This window comes from Suncus etruscus, chromosome 13 (genome assembly GCF_024139225.1).
Source record: "Suncus etruscus isolate mSunEtr1 chromosome 13, mSunEtr1.pri.cur, whole genome shotgun sequence".
Taxonomy (NCBI): domain Eukaryota; kingdom Metazoa; phylum Chordata; class Mammalia; order Eulipotyphla; family Soricidae; genus Suncus; species Suncus etruscus.
Window position 1 is genome coordinate 79,861,079 of NC_064860.1, and position 25,677 is coordinate 79,886,755.

General features: G+C 32.5%; 2 protein-coding genes and 1 pseudogene across 2 annotated transcripts; 2 read left to right on the forward strand and 1 right to left on the reverse strand.

Annotated features, from left to right (window-relative positions):
• Positions 1-2,620: 2,620 nt before the first annotated feature.
• On the reverse strand, positions 2,621-2,741 carry LOC126026389 (uncharacterized; annotated as a pseudogene).
• A 431-nt stretch (positions 2,742-3,172) lies between these two features.
• On the forward strand, positions 3,173-4,096 carry LOC126025947 (olfactory receptor 5AC2-like; the record flags this gene model as incomplete). Its single annotated transcript, XM_049785664.1, has 1 exon — positions 3,173-4,096. A coding segment is annotated over exon 1 (924 nt), but the record flags the coding sequence as incomplete, so codon positions are not given.
• Positions 4,097-11,796: 7,700 nt separating this feature from the next.
• LOC126025946 (olfactory receptor 5AC1) lies at positions 11,797-12,720 on the forward strand. The gene has a single exon (XM_049785663.1). It carries the CDS (start codon positions 11,797-11,799, stop codon positions 12,718-12,720), a length of 924 nt encoding a protein of 307 aa, XP_049641620.1.
• The last annotated feature ends 12,957 nt before the right edge of the window (positions 12,721-25,677 follow it).

Genomic DNA, 25,677 nt, shown 5'->3' on the forward strand with positions numbered 1-25,677 from the left:
ATTCTGGTAACATAACTATTCTTTATGCAAATGGATACCTAGATATTATAGGCATTGGGTGATATTGTAATTCTTTATTTCAGTGTCATTATTCTTTCTAGGAAAAGTGATAGTACATATAGTTTTTCTACAAATAATTTCTCATGTGCTGTATTAATATATGAAAGTTTTATCAACAAAATTTGACTATCAAATAAAACAGAGCCAATCAAAACTTATAATTAAATTGATAAACATTGTCCAGTTCTGTTATGCTACTAAATTATGTATTTGTAGATTGAAGACTTCAGCTAATGTTGTTATATAACATGTGCTTGCCCAAACCTGTAAGCAATCTAACTAGCTAAAAGGAATCAGTCTCAGAGACTGTGAACTACATAAATGTTTCTTTAAAAATCCAATGGATTATAGAGAGCAGATTCTAACAAGTGTTCTCAGTGGCTTTGGTATATCAGCAATTTGAGACAGACTCGAGACTAAGATCTTCTGAAATTTGATTACATGTGGTTGACATTTTTCCATCTGAGTTTTAAATTCAACCTATTTATTCCTTTGATTCCTAAAACAAATTCATTCTGGCTTTAATTTACTTAAAATTCTCACAAAATAGGGAAGATGCTCTAATATTTAAAAATTGTAGCTGTAGAGGGCTCATTAGGACAATGAGAATCCAAGAGGACATTAGAATCTATGAGGTCCTCTTAAGGCAGATTCTCATTAGATGGTACTTTCATGATGTATCTGGAATAATCAAGTTACCTTATCTTTTGAGAGTCACATCTCATTGCTGTCTCTTAGGAAGAGAGTAAATGACAGAGACTGCTGATGTCAAAAAGTCTCTCTGTTCATACTCTTTATTGTCTACTATGACTCAAACAAATTTTATTACTTATTTTTGGCAGGAGAAATTTATTTATTTTGAGGAATATGAGGAAGAGTGAGAATGAGAGTAAGAGAAGAAATATGTTAAAAAGAAGACTTTTATGGACGGGGAAGTTTGTCTTTTTTGTTTTTAATTATATGCAGCAGGAATATTTTGCTCAAAATAGTTTATTTATCAAAAGAAAAATGGTAGTAACTTTCCATATTATATACTTCAATTTTATGTATTTTATTGTTCCAAGTTTATTCTTGTAAAGAGTAATTGTAATTTTAAAGAATCTTGTTATTTCAAACCTTCTATTTCTTTAATTTTATATACTCTTCCTGTTTTTTAATTACTATGTTATACTTTAGAAAAATGTTTCCTGCTATTAGGCACTTGAAGAGTGATTTTTTTCAATCATTTCTTTAATAAATTTTAGAAGTAAAAGTATGCATTATATACACTTGTATAAAGAGCAGGGAGATACGAACTAAGATTTATAAACATTGCTTTGAAAGGTTGTATACTTATTGTATACCATACGTAGATGTTTTATATAGACAGACTTAAATGGGCAAATTTAATTTACTAAGGAAAGGATTAAATGCAAATATATTTTATGCTCAGAAGTATACATAATTTGTCATTAATGTAATATGTTACAATCTTATGAACTTTAGATATCTCTTTGTGTTTTTGTAATATACTGCTTTCTTTCTTGCTTCCCAGACATAAAAGCTCAAAGATATATTTTTAATTTTCTTTGTTTTTATCTGCTTTGTTTATTTTTATTAGTCATTTTCTACAATGTTAATTTCTTATTGATTTGCCTTTTGTTAACAAAATTGACATTCAACTCTTTATATTTGAATCCAAACACTTCAAGAACTCTCTGTTTTTAACGTGGTTTCTTTTGTATCATTGTATTCCACCCTAAGTTAAACAGTTCCATTTGTATTTAGGAAAAATTATGACCTTATTTTAAAGTGTGTGCATCTGAAATATAAGAAGGTTTTTTTTAGTTAACTAGATGATAATGATCAACTTTGACATTCTAAGGAAAGATCTTGGGTCAATCACAGATCTGGAGAAAGCTTGCTCACCCATTTCTTTGTTACTTTTTAAAAAATATTATATAAAGGTTATTTTATTAACACATGTGAAACAGTAGAATTATAGTTCTATGTGTGACTGAACTTAGAATGATGGCACTCCCATTTGAAGGTCCTGACAGAATGAGTGTAATTCCATGTGGAATTTAGTGTGGGGAAAAATAGAATTTGGGGGAAAAAAAGAAGAGAGTATAATTAAAAGTGTTTATTAGAAATTTGAGATATTTTTGATGACTATACAAACAAGTAATATGGTAAAGCACATAAAAAACAGTAAGTGGGATTTTAACTTATTGTATTATTACTTAACTTAATAACTTTTGGGAGACATGTAAGTATCATAGTGACACCGTATTTACAAATAATAATAACCTATATTGATCATTATGTGTCATTATATGTATATCATCAATACAAAAAATGGATACTACTTTCACTAATAGGAAGAAATTCTAAAGTATAAAATTTATAATCTTTGCTAAGAAAGGGTAAAAAGCAATTTGGAATGAGCAGTGCCTATTTTTAAGAAACTTGATCATAGAATATATTACATATTTTATATTATTGATTCATGCAATATTATCTGCTCAGTTATTGAATTTAATGGATTTATAAGTGACATGTTATTTATTAATTTATCTATTTTTGTCCCCCAATTCAGAATACAGGCCAGGGTTGAGGTGTATATGGGGTGCATTTACTGTACCTCCTCTTTCTATACAGTCAGTGTAAAGAACACAGACTGTGGTAAGAATTGGGAGGCCTTATCTTTTCATTTTTTATTTTTTAATATATATATAATCCTTCACCAGTGCAACACTTGGGATATTGGTATGGGAATGTTGCACTGGTGAAGGATTATATATATATATATATATATATATATATATATATAGTGACATGTTATTTAACCAAGTCAAGCCTCACATGAATCTTTTAATAAAGTAAGCATTTTAACTAAGTATGCATTTTAACTAATGTCTTTGTTAAAAGAAGATCTTTTCAAATTTATAGAGTATACATTTTATACAGTATATATTAATAATATAAGTGTATTACAAAATGAAACTTGTATTTTAATATTATTAGTGTACAACCTGTAGTAGATAGAATACTATAACTTTGTAATCCAATACTAGTTTCCTGACACTTGGTTAATTCTAATTTTACTTTTCTCTTGTAGTGATTACTCCAAATGAATACAATGAAAACAAACAAGACACAAGTGACTGAGTTTATTCTCACAGGACTTACAGATATTACTGAGCTCCATGTCCCCCTATTCCTACTCTTCTTGATTATCTACCTCATCACTATGATTGGTAACATGGGACTGATTTTCCTCATCTGGAATAACTCCCATCTTCACACCCCCATGTATTTATTCCTTGGAAGTTTAGCTTTTGCGGATGCTTGTACCTCATCTTCTGTGACCCCAAGGATGCTTGTCAACATGCTGGACAAGAGTCAAATGATCTCCCTCTCTGAGTGCATGGCCCAATATTACTTTTTTGGCTCTAGTGCCACCACAGAGTGTTTCCTTTTAGTAGTGATGGCATATGACCGCTATGCAGCCATATGCAGCCCTTTGCTTTATCCAGTGATGATGTCCAACAGAGTCTGTATTTGGTTGATAAGTGTGTCATATGTAATTGGTTTTCTGCACCCTGTTATTCATGTAGGATTGTTATTTAGGTTAACCTTCTGCAGGTCCAATATAATACATCACTTCTACTGTGAAATCTTGCCACTATTTACAATTTCTTGCACAGACCCATCTATTAATGCATTTGTGGTTTTCATTTTTGCGGCTTCTATACAAGCTTTTACTTTTATGGCCATATTAATCTCCTATACCAGGGTTCTTTTTGCCATTCTGAAAAAGAAGACTGAAAAGGGCAGGAGCAAAGCTTTCTCCACATGTAGTGCTCATTTGCTTTCTGTTTTCTTGTTCTATGGAACTCTCTTTTTAATGTATGTACTTCCTGGGTCTGGTCCAGAGCAGTATCAGGATAAAATGTACTCACTGTTCTATACCATCATTATTCCCATGCTAAACCCCTTTATTTACAGCCTAAGAAATAGGGAAGTTTTAGGGGCTTTGAAAAAGACAATAAAAAAAATAAAATTTTAAAAATGTCTATTTTCTTTTATTTATTTTTGTTAAAATAAAACATAAAATTTAGCCTGTTTTGCACATATTAACAATCAAAATGAATACAAATTTTACTAGATATCTTTTTTCAGTTATAAGTTAAAAGATAATGCACTTTTTCAGGACAAATTTCATTTACTTTTCATCATTTAAACTCCATAATCAAAAACTCATAATCAAAGATGAAAATAGAACTAAAGGAAGCTTGAAATGACTAGTTTTGCAAAATTGTTGATTTCTTACATCTCCAGATATATATTTAAATGTAAATGTTATATTCTTGTATCATTGCACTGAATAACCTAGATCTCCAAATTCCTTCAGCATCTGAAAGTAGCTAGAAGACCCAATATTGTAAAGAAAGCAAGGCAAGAGCAATAGCACAGCAGTAGGGCATTTGCCTTGCATGGTGTCGATTCAGGATTGACCTTGGTTCAATCCTCAGCTTCCCATATGGTCCCCCAAGCCAGGAACAATTTCTGAGTGCATAAGAAAACAGTACGGTAATCAGGGTCTCTATCCTAGTTTTCACTTTACATTTTAGCCCACACTCAGTCAATCATTGCTTTCTTTCTTTTTTTGTTTTTCTGTTTTTTGTTTTTTTTTTGCCACACCCAGTGACATTCAGGGGTTACTCCTGGCTATGTGCTCAGAAATATTTTACATACTAAGCAGAAGACTATTGCCTATACTGTAATTATACTTTATTCGTTTTCAGGTTGATGGCATGATCTTCTTGTAAAAAAGGGAGGAAATACCAGTATATGTGACATTCACAACTTCTTAAATCTGAACTTTATGAAAAAGTCACTTTTTCTAGAGAATAGCCCCATTTAGCAATTTTAGCTCAGATTTTTTAGTGACTTTCTAGAACCCAAGAAGTAGGAGTTAAGTTGACAGTCTTTCGCAAAGTTTGGAAGAGAATCTTAAGGTTACTATAGGGATTTAAAGTCAGGGTTAGAAATCCTAGAAATTTTGTGAGTGAAGTCATACTCTGGTGTTTTCTAGAAATATAATGCAATCAGGTTCTACTTTCAAGTCTTTCATTCCTTTTGAGTTAAATTTTGTTTATGATGTAAGGGACTGGCCCAATTTAATTTTTTTGAATGTATTCTGTTCCTAAAACATTTATGATAAAGCATTTATCATTGTATATTCTTGGCTATATTGATACATTAATTCATAATATATATTTAAATCTATTTCAAAGCTCTGTACTTATGTGTTTGACTATTCTTATACCAATATTATGCTGTTTCTTTCATCATACATTTAGAATATAACTTGATGTTTGGAAACATGGAATCACAAGATTTATGTTTTCTTTTCCTCAAAATGCTTGGAGTATCATGTCTTTTGTTGTTAAAATAAGTATTAGGATTATTTGTCCTACTTCTGTAAAAATATATTTTTGTTTTTGACAGATTATATTTAATATATACAGTACCTTTTAAATCTTAGCAAAATTAAGTCTTCTAATTAATTAACATGAAATATTTTACTTAACTTGCTATTTTTACATTTCTTTTATTAGTACTGAGAATATTCAGTGTATAGAACTTCCACTTCATAATTTGTTTGTTTTATTATTAATTTTATTCACATTGCTGCAACAGTTAATAGGATAGTTTTCTTTGACTTTATTTGTGGTAGTTAAGTATTTGTATGCTGTGATTTAGCATTTTAGGTGTATAAATTATTTATTTTTTATTTTTTATTTAAACACCTGGTTACAAGGTTCTTTATACTATACGTTTTTGTCCCCACAGAAAAAGTTGTTCATGATTGAATTACAGTCATACAATGAGTAACAATCTTCACCAGGGTGCACTTCCCATCACCAATGTCAACATTTTCCCTCTCACCTTCCCTAATGCCCCCTTCCCTGATGCCCATCCTCCCTTGTCTGCTTCTTGGCAGGCATTTTAATTCACACTCTCACTCTTTTTTTTTTAAGCAAGTATCTAAGTTCTTAGATATATTCAAGGCACTTCAGGTGAAGGCATTTCATGTTCTTTAGAACATGAAAACTCCTGTAGTCACTGTAGAATATTTTTCTTGTTCTATACCCAGGAGAGACAGCTCCCAAACAGAGAGAACAGGGGCCTTTCGGTTTACTTCTAAATATATTCTGACTATTCAAGCTTTATGTTTTTGTACTTGGATAGGTGATATTGTGTTACTTGGGTCATCTGTGCCAACAACAATATCCTAGGGATACCTAGAACCCATCAGCTATAGATTGTAGTTCTTAAAAAAAAACTGTAAAGTTCTAGACATAAAACTCAGGGTCTTATGTATGCAAGGCATATGCTACACTCTAGAAAGCACTCCTCACTAAAACAGAACCTCTCTAGAACAAGAAGCTTTGTCCAATGGATTTTTCCATTAGAACTAGGAGGTCTGCCGCTTCACTCACTGGAATAATTGTATCTTAGAGAGGCATATCAAGCATGTATTTGGTATAATTAGTATCAATCTCAGATAATTAAAGACTGATTACAGTAACCATATTTCCTATTATATTCTTATTTATTGTACTATCCCATTATGTGCAAATACTATGGTAAAAATCACTAAATCATCATAATGTGATACTTATAGATAATTTTTTACTAGTATTCCACCCTTACTCAAAACTATATATATATATAATAGATATAAAAATTTTCACCACCAATCATGAATAAAGATCAGAAAGATATTTTTATTAATCTGGCATTTGTAACAATGGAAATGATTGCCTTGTTCCTGAGCTATGCTAATCTAATTGTTCTGCTGTATATGAAGAAAATTTTACTTTAAGATAGTCTGTGAAAAACAAGTCTGGTTTGAATTGTTAAAAGCATAATGTCAGTTAGACCTGATAAATATTCTGAATAACTTTGCAAAGTTCATGTGCTTCTTAGTATGACAGAAGAAAATCTATACAAATTTGTACATTAGACAAATATAAGCTATGGTAAAATAATATTCTTAAAAGATCAGGCCAGAGAGGGGGTGCAAGTGGTAAGGTATCTGCCTTGCCTGTGCTATCCTGGGAGGGACCACGGTTTGATCCCCCTGCATCCCATATGGACCTCTGAGCCATGAGCTCACAGCCAGGAGTAACCCCTGAGCATCACCGGGTGTGGCCCAAAAAACAAAACAACAAACAAACAAACAAAAGATGTTTGACAATAGCAGCAGTTTGATTGGAAGGAATGAATAAATAGAATATGTCCTGTAGACTAATTTTGCTCATATAAGGGCTTATAGTGCTGTGAGTTTTATTCCCATGAAAGAAATTAGGGTATTTGTGTCTCTGGGAGAAGGTAAAATGGGTAAATGATAATTAGACACAGAGTCCAAAAAACATTCAGCTTATAATTAAACCACTTTTCTCCTCCTAAATGTATGGTTTTCCTTTTAATTTGATGTACTTGAGTTCATAATGGAAAGTAATACATTCTACTTAACATTTCTAGCTTTTGCACACCTTCAGAGTCACCCATAAAATTTCCCCTTATGTCTTTATTCAATTAGAAAAACAAACATATTAAGAAGTCATATGCTGCTCCAAAGCGGTGGTGAGGAGCGGTATGGCATCTGCCTTGCCAAAGCTAGCTTAGGATGGCCCGGTTAGATTCCCCCTGGCTTCCCATATGGTCCCCCAAGCCAAGAGCGATTTCTGAGTGCATAGCCAGGAGTAACCCCTGAGCATCACAGGGTGTGCCCCCCAAACAAACAAACAAAACGAAACCAAAAACAAACAAAAAGAAGTCATATGCAGAAAATGCTTGTGTGACAAGTTGACTTATTAATTGGTCTCTCAGTAAGGAACATGCCTTTGTTCCTTACCATAAGGATAACTACATATTTATTTTGTCAATCTATTTAAATATTGAGGATTATATACAAAATTAATGTTAATATAAACAATATATTTTAATATTTTATTAAAACTATTGTGATTTACAGAGTTTTCATAGTTGGGTTTCAGACATAAAATGTTTCAGGACCAATCTCACCACCAGTAACACAAATGTTCCCAAGTGCATTCCATGCCACCATCCCCATCCCCAGCCTGCCAGCATAACAGACCCATTTTAAGTTTTGATAAAGTTTGTGTCTCATTGTTGTTGTCTCTGGCTTGGATACTTAGTCCTTTCTTAACACCAACAGTGCACCCAAAACTCTTGGCCCCTGTTCCCATCATTTCATATCTGTGGTTCCCCTCTTCCACTCAATTTCTTTCCTTCTCCACACTATACTCTGAAGCTAAGAGTGTTCTAGACAACTTCCATTTAATTCATTGAGTTTCTTCGTGCAGTTACTATAAATACCACATATAAGTACTATCATTTTGTATTTATCCTTCTTTTCTGGCTTGAACATAATATCTTACAGTTCCATACATGTTGTCACAAATTGTATGATTGCATCATTTCTTAGAACTATGTAGTTGTCCATTTTATATATGCATCATATCTTCATGATCTACTTGTCTGTTGTTGGACATCTAGGTTGATTCCATGCATATGTATCCTTTTGGATGAACATTTTTCTGTCCTGGGAATATATATCAAAAACTGGGATGTCTGGGTCATATGGCAGCTCAATTTTGAGTTTCCTAAAAATCCACTATATTGTTAATCCCTATGTCTGTGTGTATATATATACATATATACATAAACATATATACTTATATATAATTGAAAAAGCATTTGCATTGGAAAATAATTCATTATTTATCCTTTAAGTACATGGAGATTTAGGCTTAAAATTTTTTATTTATATACAATGATAAACTATAAATTTTAAGGGGAAAGAATGTATGTTTGGAGTGGTGGTAAAATGGGTATTTATGCACTTTGTAAATATCAATTAAATCTAAATGGATTGATTAATTATATTAGGAAATGCAAATGGTAAATTGGAAGATTCTTTAACAAAACCAGGGAAGAGATAAGTTTATCATAAACTTCAGAGATTACTCTGGAAATAGAAATATGTAAATTTAAAGTATATTTAAAAGACAAAAAATCTATAGGTCAATGGTAAGAATCATGCATATGTGAAAACCAGTGCCATAGATGTATGTATGTCTGATTAACCTATTAATTAATAGATTAATACTAGTTAATATACTGAACAAAATAATCTATTCCCTGAAACAAAAGAAAAATACCCAAACACACGTTTGGGGTGACATAAGGGAAGAGCCTGATTTCAAATTTTGGCAAGTTAATTTTAAAGTACTTTGGGTTTTCCAAGTGTAATGGTGATATTTTTAAAAGATGTCCTGATAGTGAACCCCAAGGACACATGTATAGCTTTAATTATTGTAACAAGATGTGAACGCATTATTTGGTGATTAGCTCATAATGCCCAGTAGAAAACTTTGACTTTATTCTACTGGGAATCCCCTGAAAATATTAAGGGCTTTCAAAAATTTTTAAGTATGGGTTTAAAATAGAAAAAAAAAATGCTACATCTCTCCAGTCTGGAGTGTTTAAAAAATTGTTGTACAAATAATACTGCTTCATTTCTGTACCTTTTACATTACCTTGAGCAAACGAAAGCATTTCCAGTTTCCCAGTATTTTACAGGATCTGGGTGAGAATGCAGAATATTTTATTATTATTATTTGTAAAAATTACAATAATTTATTTGTATGATATTGTGTCTCAGTAAGATTAAAACCCTATATAGATCTTCTCTTTCTTAAATCAGAAGCCAAAATTTGAAAGACAAAAATAAAGTCTGTCTGCATATGTATAAAATATCTGCCTGAACAGTTAGAATTTTTACTCTACAGGACCTATAGAGTATTTATATATTTATATATATGTTTACTTATTGGTAAACAGAAAATTTTTGGAACTAAAATGAGTAATAGCATAAATTTGTTTCTTTAAGGTTATGAAGAAATGGAGCAATTTTTATGTCTCTTTCTCTCTTAAATATTTACTTTTCAATAAATTCTTACTTATCTTATGTAAAATGGGGCTTCCAGTATTAAAAATAAAAATTCTAATGCTTATCATTAATTTATTTTAGTGATGATAAAATAAAATATTATAAATCTCCTGAACTGACTCTTAGAATAAGAACTTGTATTCATATTTTAATGTGGATAAATCCAGGACTTTTAATAGATCTTCATAGTAATATTTCTATTCCTGAAGTATTGAAATTAACATGTGTCAACATCAGTGTAAACTTGTGACCTTAACAATTACACATTTTATGAAAGAAAATAGTAGACAAGAACATGCGTATAAGTTTAAAATTACATGATAAGCATTGCTTTACAAAAAGATATTGCAATTCATAAGCCAAAAGAAATATTCTCACTTCAGTCAATAGCATTTTTATTTTTTTTAAGTTTTGCTAATCTGCTAGAAGGAGAAATCTGTATACATGCGTGTACATTGAGTAAGGCAACTTTTATTATTGTCATTTTAACTTCATCTGCAAACTATTTTATCTTTTACTCATTCTTTTCTTAAATTATTTTCCCTTTCTTTTTTGTTCTTGACATTTATTTTTGAAATTATAAAGTGAATCTTAATCTTTCATATATATGTTAAAATATGTTTCCCAAATACTGTTTCCTTTGATTCTGTTAGATATTCTTTTACTACCAATGAATTTTATATGGTATCTATATTTCTGTATTGGCTTTTCTTTTCATGGATGTCAAAGATTCATCTAAAATTTGTTGCAATATTATTTCTCAAATTTCTTTGAAAATATATTATAAAATACTAACAGTTGCTATCATAGACAAGTACAAGCATGATTACATTAATCATCCTTTTCCTACTGAATTGAAATATTTTATTTATCTTACATCAATTCCCATATATATTGAAATATATTTCTGAGCTCTTTTCTATATGAATTCTTTTATTGGTTCTTACACCACTAAATTAAAGTTTTCCTTATTATGTCATGTTTGTTTGTTTGAGGGCAATACCAGGCAGCACTCAGGTGTTACTCCTGGATCTGCGCTCAGAAATCGCTCCACTCCTGGCAGGCTTGGGGGACCATATGGGATGCCAGGAATCAAACTCGGGTCCTTCTGTGGTCATCTGTGTGCAAGAAAAATGCCCTTCAACTGTGCTATCTCTCTGACCCTTATGTCTTTTTATTATAGTTCAGAATCATCAAGTAAATTACTCCTGATTAGTCTTTGTTTTATTTTCTTTGAAAATAGAAATTTTCTGTTCTATTTCTGTTTAAAAACACAATTTCTATTTCTGTTTTAAAACACCATTTCTGTTTACTTCCTTTAAAAATAGAAAAATGTTATATTTTGGATAAAATTAAAAATGAGTATGTCCATTGTCATTAATAAATTTTTAATTCACAGTGACTATAATAAAAATAAAATAAAATAAAATGAGTGTGTTTATGTGTAGAATTACAAAACACCTGATGCATAAAAGTCATTTGTATTAAAGTTACTTGTCACTATAGGAGAATTTAATTTTTAAAACCTTCATTATGGAAAATTATGAATATATGTAAGTAGTCATTGAAGTTAAACACTAAAAGCCACTGGATAAATGAGAAGTGGTTTAGGGGCATATGTTTGTCACACAAAAATTTCACTGCTTAACTCCTCATGACTGTTTCTTGTTATTTTTTTCATTTTAGTGCTTGGATGGTTTGGAATGACTGAAGGAAATAAGACGCAGGTGACTGAGTTTGTTCTCACAGGACTTACAGATATTCCTGAGCTCCAGTTGCCCTTGTTCCTGGTGTTCTTGGTCATCTACCTCATTACCATGATGGGCAACCTTGGATTAGTTGCTCTCATCTGGAAAGACCCTCACCTTCACACACCAATGTACTTATTTCTTGGCAGTCTAGCCATTGCAGATGCTTGTTCTTCTTCCTCAGTGACTCCCAAGATGCTTGTGAATTTTTTATCTAAGAACCATGCCATACCCTTCTTTGAGTGCATGGCTCAATTTTATTTTTTTGGCTCCAGTGCCACCACAGAATGCTTTCTCTTGGTAGTAATGGCCTATGACCGCTATGTAGCCATATGCAACCCTTTACTTTATCCAGTGGTGATGTCCAATAACCTTTGCACTCAGTTTATAAGTTTCTCATATTTCATTGGGTTTCTACACTCTGCAATCCATGTGGGCTTGCTATTTAGATTAACTTTCTGTAGATCCAATGTAATTCATTACTTCTACTGTGAAATCTTACAACTGTTTAAAATTTCTTGCACAGATCCTACAGTTAATATACTTTTGGTGTTTATCTTCTCAGCATTTATACAAGTCTTCACCTTTATGACCATTATCATCTCTTACACTTGTGTTCTTTTTGCCATCCTAAAAAAGAAGTCTGAAAAGGGCAGAAACAAAGCCTTCTCCACATGCAGTGCTCATCTTCTCTCGGTTTCTTTGTTCTATGGCACTCTCTTCTTCATGTATGTGCGGCCTGGGTCTGGGCCTGCTAAAGATCATGACAAAATGTACTCAATATTTTACACAATAATCATCCCTCTACTTAATCCTTTTATTTACAGCTTGAGAAACAAAGAAGTTATAGGTGCTCTGAGAAGAATAATGCATAAGTAAATAGTTGTCATGTAATTTAAAAACTATTTCTTTCTTACCTGTTGCTGAAGAAAAGCCTCTAATAAGATTAGTCATATCTCAAGTGTTTCACCCTGAAGTCAGTGGTCATGATAAAATGATGGACAGAAACTCATGCTCTTCATATGTGCACTGAGTGTGAGACCAGTGAAAGTCTGGTAATATTACTCATAATTAGCATACTTAGAAACACTGAGTTATATTTTATCTGAGAATTTTGTGTTTGCAAAATAAATATTTTCTAAGCACTTAAAAATTGTATGTAGTAATTTACAATTTTTTTTGCCAGATCCAGTGGTACCCAGGATTTATTTTTGGTTCCGTTCTCAGGAATTACTCCTGGCAATGCTTGAGGGCTAATATGAGATGCCAGATATTGAACTTAGGTTGGCTGTATGCAAGGCAAACACCTTACCTGGTTTAATATCACTTTGACCCCTATATTTTCAATGTTTAAAAATGGAGCAAGCAGTAATTGAGGGAGTTTGTTGAAATATGTGTTTACTTTATGAATGGACATAGCTTACCAGTCTGGAGTTACAAATTTAGTTGTTTTCTAACTCTATACATAGCAAAAATTATATTTTATCTTATGTAAAATTGTATTCCTGTAGAGAAATGGTATATTTTAATGATGGAAATTTTTAAAAAGCCAAGTGTTTTTTTTTAAATCTGATATATCTTAGGAAAACAAATGAAAGCTGTATGGATTTATAAAGAGAAAATAAAATGTAATCCCAACTCATTATTAATTTTAATGTACATATTGTTATTCACAGGAACATTTCATGTAGAGTAATAAATAATAATTTATAAATTTAGAAACTTTTGAATGTAATAGTATTTCCAAACATTAGACTTATTATATTTACTATTCAGAAAATCAGTTTTATCTATTTTCTTGAGGGCAAAAGAAATAAAACAAATTTAAGATAAGAACATGGTTTCCTATATAAAGATAGGTGAAAACTTGTATCAGTGTATTTTCTTCTACTAATTTATTTCCAATTCAGGAATATTATCACTTAAGTATATGCTCCAATTTGTTTTAGAATTTTTATGTTTCTTAGATATTTCAACTACTCTTTTAACAAAATATTAAAAAAATTCCTAGTCCATTCCTAGCATGTTCACTTAGGGGAAAATTGATATGAAAGAAGAATTAAATTTAAGTTGCTGAAGAGTAAAAACATGTGCACTGTGCTATTTATTTATGTTTAGCTACGTCTGTTTCTTCCCAGGATTTACTTCTTAGAAAACTCCTAGTTCTATACTCAGGGATTACTCTTGGTAGAGAAGATAATTTGATAAAACCACTGCATAGACATCAAATATTAAAAAAATAATTGAAGTCACAAGATATGCAGTAGTTCTAATATTTAATTATTAAATTTTATAACCATCTCCATTTAGCTTTAAGCAAAATAACAGAATGGCTGTGTAAGCCTTAGTACAACAGGTGGACACTTGTCTTGCATGCAGTCAATCAAGCTTTGATCAATGTTACCCAATTTGGTTCCCTGAGTTTGCCTAAATACAGAGACAGGAGTACGGCCTGAGCATTGGTGGGTGTGGCCCATAAACAACTCAAAAGAATGTCTGGATACATTTTTAAATATTTTCCATTTTAGTATGCATACAAAAATAAACCCACATTAGATATAGGATAGGCTCATTGTGAAAGACTAGAGTAAGATTGCAAACCAGGGGCCGGAGAGATAGCGTAGTTGGTTAGGGCCTTGCCTAGCACATGATGAACCTAGGTTCATCCTAGGTTTAATTATAGTCATCCCATATGGTTCCTGGATCCACAAGGAGTGGTTCCTGAAAGCAGAACCAGGAGTAATCCCTGAGTACCATTGAGTGGCCCCAAAACCAAATATATATAAATATATGTATATATAGACACATAACATATATGTATATATTGCAAACCAAGAATGCAAAGGAATGCAGGAATTGCTATTCACATATATGATAAAGCTGATTTTCATTCAAGAAACATAAGAGAAAAATACAAACAATACAGTGATTTAGGGAACAATGCATTAAGCAATAAGATATAATTCATATATAATTCATCAATATAATTCATCAGTTATATGAATGCAACATGTAAAATAAATAAAATAAAATAATTATTAACAGATTTTAAGGAAGAGACTAATAATAACATTAATAGTAGAAACCCTTTCTACTTCTACAAAATAATGTGCAAATAATGCCATAACATGAAATAATTGATCGAATGTATATCAGAGATATACAAAAATATCCAAATCCAAAAAACTGTGCAATGTCATCAAATGCAAGTGAAATATATTCAAGTTATATTATATGCTGTAATATAAATCTTAATAAATTTATACAAATTGAAATACTATAAAACTTCTTTACCAGCCATGGAAGTATGAAGAAAAATAAATCACAAGAGGAAAATCTCAAGTGTGGAATATAACATTATGTTTCCCAATAACTATTAGGTCTATAAAGAAATAAAAGGAGAAGCTCTCTTAAGACTTAAGAAAATGAATATATAAAGTACCAGAGAATATGAAACACAGCAAAAGTGGTATCAAGCAGGAATTTTACAGAAATACATGTTCACAGCAATAATATAATAAAGTTCGGAGTAATGTAACCTAAAACAAAAAGTTAATAACAATGGAAACATATCCTGCACTTTGGTTTGGAAGAAAAAAATGTTAAAATGGCATGCTACCTAAAGCAATTTATAGAATCAATAAATTCTTATCAAAATCCCAGTGATATTTCTTGTTAAAGAAATAGAATGAAGAATTCTAAAATTTTAAGACCTTACCTAACCATTTTAAAAAATTTGTGAGGGGGTGTTTGGGTCACACCCGGTAGCACTAAGGGGTTACTCCTGGTTCTGTGCTCAGAAATCACTTTTGGCAGGCACGGGGGACCATATGGGATGCCTTGATTCGAACCATCATTCATCCTGTTTTTCTTCTTTTTCTTTTTCTTTCTTTCTTTCTTTCTTTCTTTCTTTCTTTCTTTCTTTCTTTCTTTCTTTCTTTCTTTCTTTCTTTCTTTCTTCCTTCCTTCCTTCCTTCCTTCCTTCCTTCCTTCCTTCCTTCCTTCCTTCCTTCCTTCCTTCCTTCCTTCCTTCCTTCCTTCCTTCCTTCCTTCCTTCCTTCCTTCCTTCCTTCCTTCCTTCCTTCCTTCCTTCCTTCCTTCCTTCCTTCCTTCCTTTCTTTCTTTCTTTCTTTCGTCCACAGCCAGTGACACTCAGGGGTTACTCCTGGCTATGCGCTCAGAAATCGCTCCTGGTGGGGGACGCTGGCAGTTTGAACTGCGATCTTATAGTGTACTACAGTCTGGGGAATTGAGGGACAAAGTAATTGTGCATAGGTTTGTTTTGTTTTTCTTCATCTTTTTTGGCTGAAAATTCAGAATTAATGTGTCAGCAAGGGGATTTCTTTTGAGAATTCTGTTTATGGATTATTGTCTTCCCACTGTAACTTCATCCTGTCCTCTTTCTTTGTATTTTTGTATCTTTGGATATTTCAAATCTGTTTTATGGAATGCACATATACCAATAATTATTGTGACTTTCTCATATTCATCTATTTTTACATAATGCCCATATTTTTTTGGCTGAAAGACAATTTTATTTAGCTTGCACAGTTACTATCTTTTTAAACTTTGCATTAGCTTAGAGAAACAATAGCTATTGTTTTCAAATCAGTGTGTCTCTGTATGTTTAGTGAATACCTTCAAAGCAGCATATAATAGGTTTCTTGTAGCTTAGTTAATCTGCATGCCATTTATATTATTCAATTTCTCATCAGTGGAGTTTGAAGTAAGATGTTAAAATTCTGCAACATTTGTTAGTATTGGGGAAATTTTTTCAATTGGAGTTATTTTTAATCATTTGTGAATTTAGATCAAAATCTAATTTTTAATAATGTTGCATTAAATGTTTAAGTGTAATTATAATAAGTCAGCTTATTTATAGTATTATATATGCTATATATTTGAACATATACTCTATAATTAAGTATATAGCACAACTTTGTTTGTTTTGGCCACACCTACTGGCTCTCAGGGGATACTCCTGGCACTGCATTCAGAAATCACTCCTGGCAGGCTTGGAAGCTCATATTGGATGCTGGGGATCAAACTTGAGTCGGTCACATGCAAAGCAAACTACCTGCCCCACTGTGCCATAGTTCTGGTTTCACATTCACAACGTCTTTATAAAATGTTTGTTTAGGTACTGTGATTTATAAAACCATTAATGTAGAGTATCATGAAAATACATACCAACACCACAACCTCCACTATAGTGTTCACTTCTCTCCACCACTTTGATCTATGTCTTCCCTTCTCTTTTCCTGTGGCAAGTTACCTACTGAAGAACCAGTCTGGAGTTTCTGCTTTCACTGGGTATTTGTTATCCTCCAATAGGTTTCTTTATATTCTGCACATAAAATAATTCATTCTATGCCTGTCCTCTTTCTGACTAACTTCACTCATCATGGTACTCTCCACATCCATTCACATAGTAGGAAACCACATGATTTCTCCTTTTCTTATAGCTGAGTATATAACTATATATAATATATAATAAAATATACAACTATGTTATAGTTGAAGATACAACATAGTAAAAACTAGTACATAATTTTTGTATCCAATATCTTTACTGAGTAGTATTTGGACCCCTGAGATAAATGACAAGAAGTGAAATTGCTGGAATATATGTAAACTCAATTCCTAGTTTTTTGAGAATTGTCTATATTGTTTTCCAAAAAATTCTGGACCAGTTTGGATTCCCACCAGCAGTGAATGAGGGTCTATTTCATACCATTATTTATGCATGGTTTGTTTCACATCCTTATTTATGTATTATTTATTTTCTTTGGGATGAACCTGATGATGTGTAGGACATATTCTCATCACTGTGCTTGGGAATAATATACTACAACTTACTAGTAATTCTTTTGTTACTATCTCCTGAATAATTTAAGACTAAATTATTATGTATTTAATATGTAATATAAGTTCACTGGGGTAAAGAAGAGAAAAAATATTGTCTCTCCTAAGATGATTACCTACAAAACTGAATTTAAGCAATTAAATGGCTCAAAGAACTGAGCCAATTCATTTGAGATGGTTAATTTCTTCTGAAAAGATATTTAAGTTGGACATTAAGTGAGAAGAGATGGACCTAGAGAAAATATACTTGTCTCTTGATTCTAAGAATTACTCACACACTTTCTATCTAAATTCATTTAAGAATTTAAGGACCCAAGAGTGAATCTGATAATTATGACTAAAATGCTTCCAATATTTAGGCCTCTATTGCACTATGGAAATAAAAGCATAACAAGGCACCATGAGAACAATAATCATTCATGATATAATGAGGAACTACCCAAGGGAAATTTTCAAAAATTTGGTTGAAAAAATTAAATGGTCTCACTAAATAAGTTTCTAATTTTCACATAGGAACAAAGGGCATTATTAATAGAAATTTCTATCATTTTCCAAAATATTTCTAAATGAGGTCTGGGATAAAAATGAGACTTGAATGTAATTTTACATATATGTAGGTATTGATTCATTCAATAATTACTAATTTCAACCCTTATTATTCTTATTTTATGTCATATTCTTAACAACTATAGGTATTCATTAGTTTCTTTTATCCTCAACTCCACCAGTGTCAGATTCTAAGCTCTTTGTAAATTATGGTAAAAATTTATGATAGTAATAGACTTATAAAAACTTTATATGTATATACTATTACATTTTTATTATTGCCTTCAGAAAATTTTTTAATAATTTATTATTCTGTGTAACTTCTTTTAAAGTTTCAAAAACAAAGTTCTTTAGAGGCTCAAGAGATGTAGTACAGCAGTTACATACTATATATATACATATATATATATGTATATATATATGCTGTAAACATAGTACTGTACTATATGCTTCCTTGAAAGTAGTTTGCAAGACACCTAATATGGTTCCCTGAATTCCACCAGGAGTGATCTCTGAGAGCTGAGTAAGGAATAAGCCCTGAGTACAACTGGGTGTGACTCCCAAACCAAAAATAAAGATCTTCAAATGGTACTTTCAGGATACAAGAATGCAAAACAATGTATAAAATGACACTAATTATACTAAATGTATAAATGACACTAATAATTTTGGGACATTTATTGCAATATGCTTATTTTATTCAAATTACAGTAAGGAAAACTAAAGAAAAATATCAAAATATTAACATTTATGCATTTATTCTATGTTGTTGCCCATTAACAAAAACGCCCTTGACACTCCTTTATTAGTTTTCTATATCATGCTAGCTTGCTAACATTTCCAATTTATACATTTTCTTCCAGCAATATCTAAGGAAATAAAGCAAAATATATAATTGTCTACATAAAAAATTACTTCTTGTTTTTTTTTTTTTTTTTTTTTTTTGGTTTTTGGGCCACACCCTGTGAGGCTCAGGGGTTACTCCTGGCTATGCGCTCAGAAGTTGCTCCTGGCTTCTTGGGGGACCATATGGGACGCCGGGGGATCGAACCGCGTTCCGTCCTAGGTTAGCGCAGGCAAGGCAGGCACCTTACCTCCAGTGCCACCGCCCGGCCCCATTGTTTTAAATTAATAGTTACCTACCTTTCTTTACGAAGTATCCCATATCTACCTTGTTCTCTCATGGTGTGTTTAATAATTCTACCAAAAAATTATTTTATCTTCCTAGTGGCTTTCTTCTACTTCATGTAATTTTTTCTTTCTTTATCTTTTTTTTTTTTTGCAATTGAATCTTAACTTTATTTTAAATTTTGGGCTACCCTCAGCAGTGTTCAGGGATTATTTCTAACTCTACTCAGTAATTAGTCTTGGTGGTGCTGCCACATAGACGACAAAATCTAAACTTGCTTTATTAATTTTCAGACCCAGAATTTGAACTTGTTGACTTTTTTAAATGTTCTTTCTCTTTTTAAAATTCTAATCTTTATAATATTATGATTTTTCTCAATAAAATAATCAGCATTTTCTTCAAGGGTTTAAAACTTCACATGAATGTTAAATTTCTTCAAGTAATATTTCATGATAATAATATTTTTGTAAAATTCATCAATATAGAATTTTTTTTGGAGTATAACGATTCAAGATTTTTTTAAACTTTTTTTATATTTTATTTAAACACCTTGATTACATACATGATTGTGTTTGGGTTTCAGTCATGTAAAGAACACCACCCATCACCAGTGCAACATTCCCATCACCAGTGTCCCAAATCTCCCTCCTCCCCACCCGACCCCCTCCTGTATTCTAGACAGGCTTTCCATTTCCCTCATACATTCTCATTATTAGGACAGTTCAAAATGTAGTTATTTCTCTAACTAAACTCATCACTCTTTGTGGTGAGCTTCCTGAGGTGAGCTGGAACTTCCAGCTATTTTCTCTTTTGTGTCTGAAAATTATTATTGCAAGAATGTCTTTCATTTTTCTTAAAACCTATAGATGAGTGAGACCATTCTGCATTTCTCTTTCTCTCTCTCTGACTTATTTCACTCAGCATAATAGATTCCATGTACATCCATGTATAGGAAAATTTCATGACTTCATCTCTCCTGACAGCTGCATAATATTCCATTGTGTAAATGTACCACAGTTTCTTTAACCATTCGTCTGTTGAAGGGCATCTTGGTTGTTTCCAGAGACTTGCTATGGTAAATAGTGCTGCAATGAATATAGGTGTAAGGAAGGGATTTTTGTATTGTATTTTTCTGTTCCTAGGTTATATTCCTATGAGTGGTATAGCTGGATCGTATGGGAGCTCGATTTTCAGTTTTTGGAGGAATCTCCATATCGCTTTCCATAAAGGTTGAATTAGACGGCATTTCCACCAGCAGTGGATAAGAGTTCCTTTCTCTCCACATCCCCACCAACATTGTTTATTCTCATTCTTTGTGATGTGTGCCATTCTCTGTGGTGTGAGGTGGTACCTCATAGTTGTTTTGATTTGCATCTCCCTGCTGATTAGTGATGTGGAGCATTTTTTCATGTGTCTTTTGGCCATTTGTATTTCTTCTTTGTCAAAGTGTCTGTCCATTTTTCTCCCCATTTTTTGATGGGATTAGATGTTTTTTTCTTGTAAATTTCTGACAGTGCCTTGTATATTTTGGAGATTAGCCCCTTATCTGATGGGTATTGTGTGAATAGTTTCTCCCATTCAGTGGGTGGCTCTTGTATCCTGGGCACTATTTCCTTTGAGGTACAGAAGCTTCTCAGCTTAATATATTCCCATCTCTGCTTTCACTTGCTTGGAGAGTGCAGTTTCTTCCTTGAATATGCCTGTAGTCTCAATGTCCTGGAGTGTTTTGCCTATGTGTTGTTCTATATATCTTATGGTTTCGGGTCTGATACCTAGGTCTTTAACCCATTTGAATTTTACCTTCGTACATGATGTTAGCTGGGGGTCTAAGTTCAGTTTTTTGCAAGTGGCTAGCCAGTTGTGCCAACTCCACTTGTTGAAGAGGCTTTCTTGGCTCCATTTAGGATTTCTTGCTCCTTTATCAAACATTAGGTGATTGTATGTCTGGGGAACATTTTCTGAGTATTCAAGCCTATTCCACTGATCTGAGGGCCTGTCCTTATTCCAATACCATGCTGTTTTGATAACTATTGCTTTGTAGTACAGTTTAAAGTTGGGGAAAGTAATTCCTCCCATATTCTTTTTCCCAATGATCACTTTAGTTATTCTAGGGTGTTTATTGTTCCAAACGAATTCCAAAAGTGCCTGATCTATTTCTTTGAAGAATGTCATGGGTATCTTTAGAGGAATCACATTAAATCTGTATAATGCCTTGGGGAGTATTGCCATTTTGATGATGTTAATCCTGCCAATCCATGAGCAGGGTATGTGTTTCCATTTCCACATGTCCTCTCTTATTTCTTGGAGCAGAGTTTTATAGTTTTCTTTGTATAGGTCCTGCACATTTTTAGTCAAGTTGATTCCAAGATATTTGAGTTTGTGTGGCACTATTGTTAATGTGGTTGTTTTCTTAATGTCCATTTCATCCTTTTTACTATTGGTGTATAGAAAGGCCATTGATTTTTGTGTGTTAATTTTGTATCCTGCCATCTTGTTATATGAGTTTATTGTTTCTAGAAGCTTTTTGGTAGAGTCTTTAGGGTTTTCTAAGTAGAGTATCATGTCATCTGCAAACAGTGAGAGCTTGACTTCTTTTTTTCCTATCTGGATTTCCTTGATATCTTTTTCTTGCCTAATCGCTATAGCGAGTACTTCCAGTGCTATGTTGAATAGGAGTGGTGAGAGAGGACAGCCTTGTCTTGTGCCAGAATTTAGAGGAAAGGCTTTTAGTTTTTCTCCATTGAGGATAATATTTGCCACTGGCTTGTGGTAGATGCCTTAACTCTCTTAAGAAAGGTTCCTTCCATTCCCATCTTACTGAGAGTTTTGATCAAGAATTGCTGTTGGACCTTATCAAATGCTTTCTCTGCATCTATTGATATGATCATGTGATTTTTATTTTTCTTGTTGTTGATGTTGTGTATTTTGTTGATAGATTTACGGATGTTAAACCATCCTTGCATTCCTGGGATGAAATCTATTTGATCGTAGTGGATAGTCTTCTTAATGAGGCATTGAATCCTATTTGCCAGGATTTTGTTGAGGATCTTTGCATCTGCATTCATCAGCGATATTGGTCTGTAATTTTCTTTTTTCGTAGCATCTCTGTCTGGTTTAGGTATCACAGTGATGTTGGCTTCTATCAATCTTATTTTTTCAAAGAACAAACTTCTGCTTTCATTGATCTTTCAGATTGGTTTTTGAGTTTCCACTTCATTGATTTCTGCTCTCAGCTTTGTTATTTCCTTCTGTCTCCCTATTTTTGGGTCCTTTTGTTGAGCACTTTCTAGTTCTATTAGCTGTGTCATTAAGCCGCAACAGACCACTTTAAAAAAAAAACACTCTAAAATGCCAACAGCCCAAACCACCCTATCCAAAGAACAGTGGAGAAACTAAGGAAGACATCAACAGCTGGAGATATGGAGAGAAATTCTAACAGATTTCCAAGTCCTCCAAAATGCATGAACTTAGTAGATGAAGACCTAAAACCAGCATTTAATGTTTTACAATGGAATTCAAAGAATTACTAACCAAATAAATTAATAAATTCGTAGACAAGCAATTTATCAGAAGATGAGAGAGTCCATACAAATAGAACTAAGAGAACTAAAAAGCATGCTAGCAAGCCACAAAAACAGAATTACACATGAAGAGAATCTTATGGACAAATTTGAAGACAAAATACAAGCTAGAAACAACAAAGAAGTCAACAAAAAATGAGAGACAAAACATTGGAAGAAATTGTTAGGTATTTAATGAACAAGGACAAAGAAAATAATCTACAAACTGTAGAAATACCAGAAGTGGAAGAAAGAAGGGAAAGGGGAAGAACAAGTGTAAAAAAATAATAGCAGACAATTTCCGACCTCTGGAAAGAGGTACCTGTGAAAATCTAAGAGGCAAAAAGAGTTCCAAACAAAATAGACTCTAGCAGACTAACATCAAGACATTTAGTAATCCAATTGGCAAAAATCAAAAATAAAGATTAATATCTTTAAAGCAATAAGGGAGAAAAAACTCAAGTACAAAGAAAACATAATAAGCTAACCATATCTCCCATTTGAAAAAAAAATTCAAGTATAAAGGCTGTAGAAGGACATATTTAAGCTACTAAGTGAAAAAACTTCCAACCTAGAGTCAATTACCAGGCAAGGCTTAAAAAAAGTGCCTTATTGGATCACAGTGTAATAAAGATCAAGATTGACTGTAATAAGAAGATTTGGAGAAAATTCAAAATCTGGAGATTCAACCAATTCCTGCTCAATGATAGCTGGATCAATTTCTAATTCCAGAGGTCTGACTTTGACAACCATTACTAAGAGAACCTCTGGGACCATAAGGAAAGAATCTATCCTAAGCTTTGTCCTAGAATTATGTCAAAAAATTACAGAAGGATGACTACAACAACTGTGAGGGATTAGAACTTCTGGAACCTATGGAACTAAGGAACCTACCAGGATTTCTAATTACAGAGGGCTTATTTTGACAGCTACACTGAAAAGAACATTTCCTGACACCATAAAAAGACCTTGGATGTGACAATGAGCATATACGGAGCCTGTAGTTATTCTCAAAACAGTATGCTTCAAGAGTTAAGAAATATTGTATCTTCTAGGCCAAGGGAATTCCCTTTCTAATTTCCCCAACACTTACTGAGTATATGCAAAAAAACAAAACAACAACAACAAAAACTCGCCATACAAACCTCCCTTCCTTTTTATCCTCTTGGTGTTCCTGGGTTTTTTTTTTTTTTTTTGCTGTTTTTATTTTAGTTGTTGTTATGTTTTATGTCGTTGCTTGTTTTAGTTTTTTTCTTCTTTTAAATCTATATTTATAGCTTATAAATGGGCTCCTCCCAGCTTTTCCCCCCAAAAGAACCACAGAACTTCAATAATCTTTTTCTGCCTCAAAAAATGATAGGGAAAAATGTGGATGGTATGAGGAGCAAACAATCACATGAACATTGAGTGGAATTTAAAAATGCTCAAACCTAAATAACAAACACAAAATCAATGACAAAAGAATCAAGATAACCCAATCTACAACAAGCTATACACAGAAGGGACCTGTTACATTAGCAGTTCAGAAGGCAAAGAGGGTTGTATGTGATGCATGCTGGGAACAGTGGTGTAGGGATGACAACACTGGTGGTGGGAATGGCTCTAATTCACTATCAATATGTACCTTAAATACAACTGTGAAAGACATGTAATTCACATGTGTCACATTAAAAATTATTTTAAAAAGAGAATTAAATGAAAAGAGTAAAATCTCTACAGATAATACAGCGATCCTAAGTGTAATTAAAGACTACTTTGAGAAACTCTATGCCATGTAACATGTAACTTATGCCATTTCTGGAAGAAATGGATAAATTCTTGGACTTTTATAATTTTCCAAGGTTGATTCAGAACAAGCTAGCATACCTAAACAGTCTCATGACTATTGAGAAAATTAAAATGGTCATTAAAATTCTTTGAAAAACATAGGCCCAGGTCCAGATGGATTCACTAACGAATTCTTTCAAATCTTTCAAGAGGAACTAATACCAATCCTTTTCAGGCTCTTTCATGAAATTGAAGAAATAGAAACACTCCCAGATAGTTTTTATGAAGCTAACATCACCTTGATACCAAATCCAGACAGAGATGCTGCCAAAAAAGAGAAATACAACCACTATCCCTGATAAACACAGATGCAAATATCCTCGGTAAAATTTTAGCAAATATGATCCAATGCCTCATCAGGAGGTTCAAACACCATGAACAAATAGGTTTTATTCCAGGAATTCAATAATGGTTTAAGATCCATAAATCAATCAACATAAAATGCTATATCTACAGAAAGAAAAATAAAAATCATATGATCATATCAATAGATGTAGAGAAAGCATTTGATAAGGTCCAACACTTGTTCTTGACAAAAACTCATATCAAGATGGGAATGAGGAAACTTTTCTCAATATAGTCAAGGCCATATACCACAAGCCAGTGGCAAATATTATTCTCAATAGAGAGAAACTAAAAGCCTTTCCTCTAAAATCTGGTACAAGACATGGCAGCCCTCTCTCACCATTCCTATTCAAATTAGTGCTAAAACTTCTTACCGTAGTGAATAGGCAAGAAAAAGCTATCAAGTGCATTCAGATGGGAAAGGAAGAAATCAAGCTCTCACTGTTTGCAGATGACATGGTACTATATTTAGAAAACCCTAAAGACTCTACCAAAAAAAGCTTTTAAAAACAATAGATGCATATAGCAAAGTGGCGGGCTACAAAACTAACACCAAAAATCAAT

What these genes read in the sequence shown, in the direction of transcription:
- LOC126025946 (XM_049785663.1), top strand. Translation starts at nt 11,797, where the DNA reads ATGACTGAAGGAAATAAGACGCAGGTGACTGAGTTTGTTCTCACAGGA.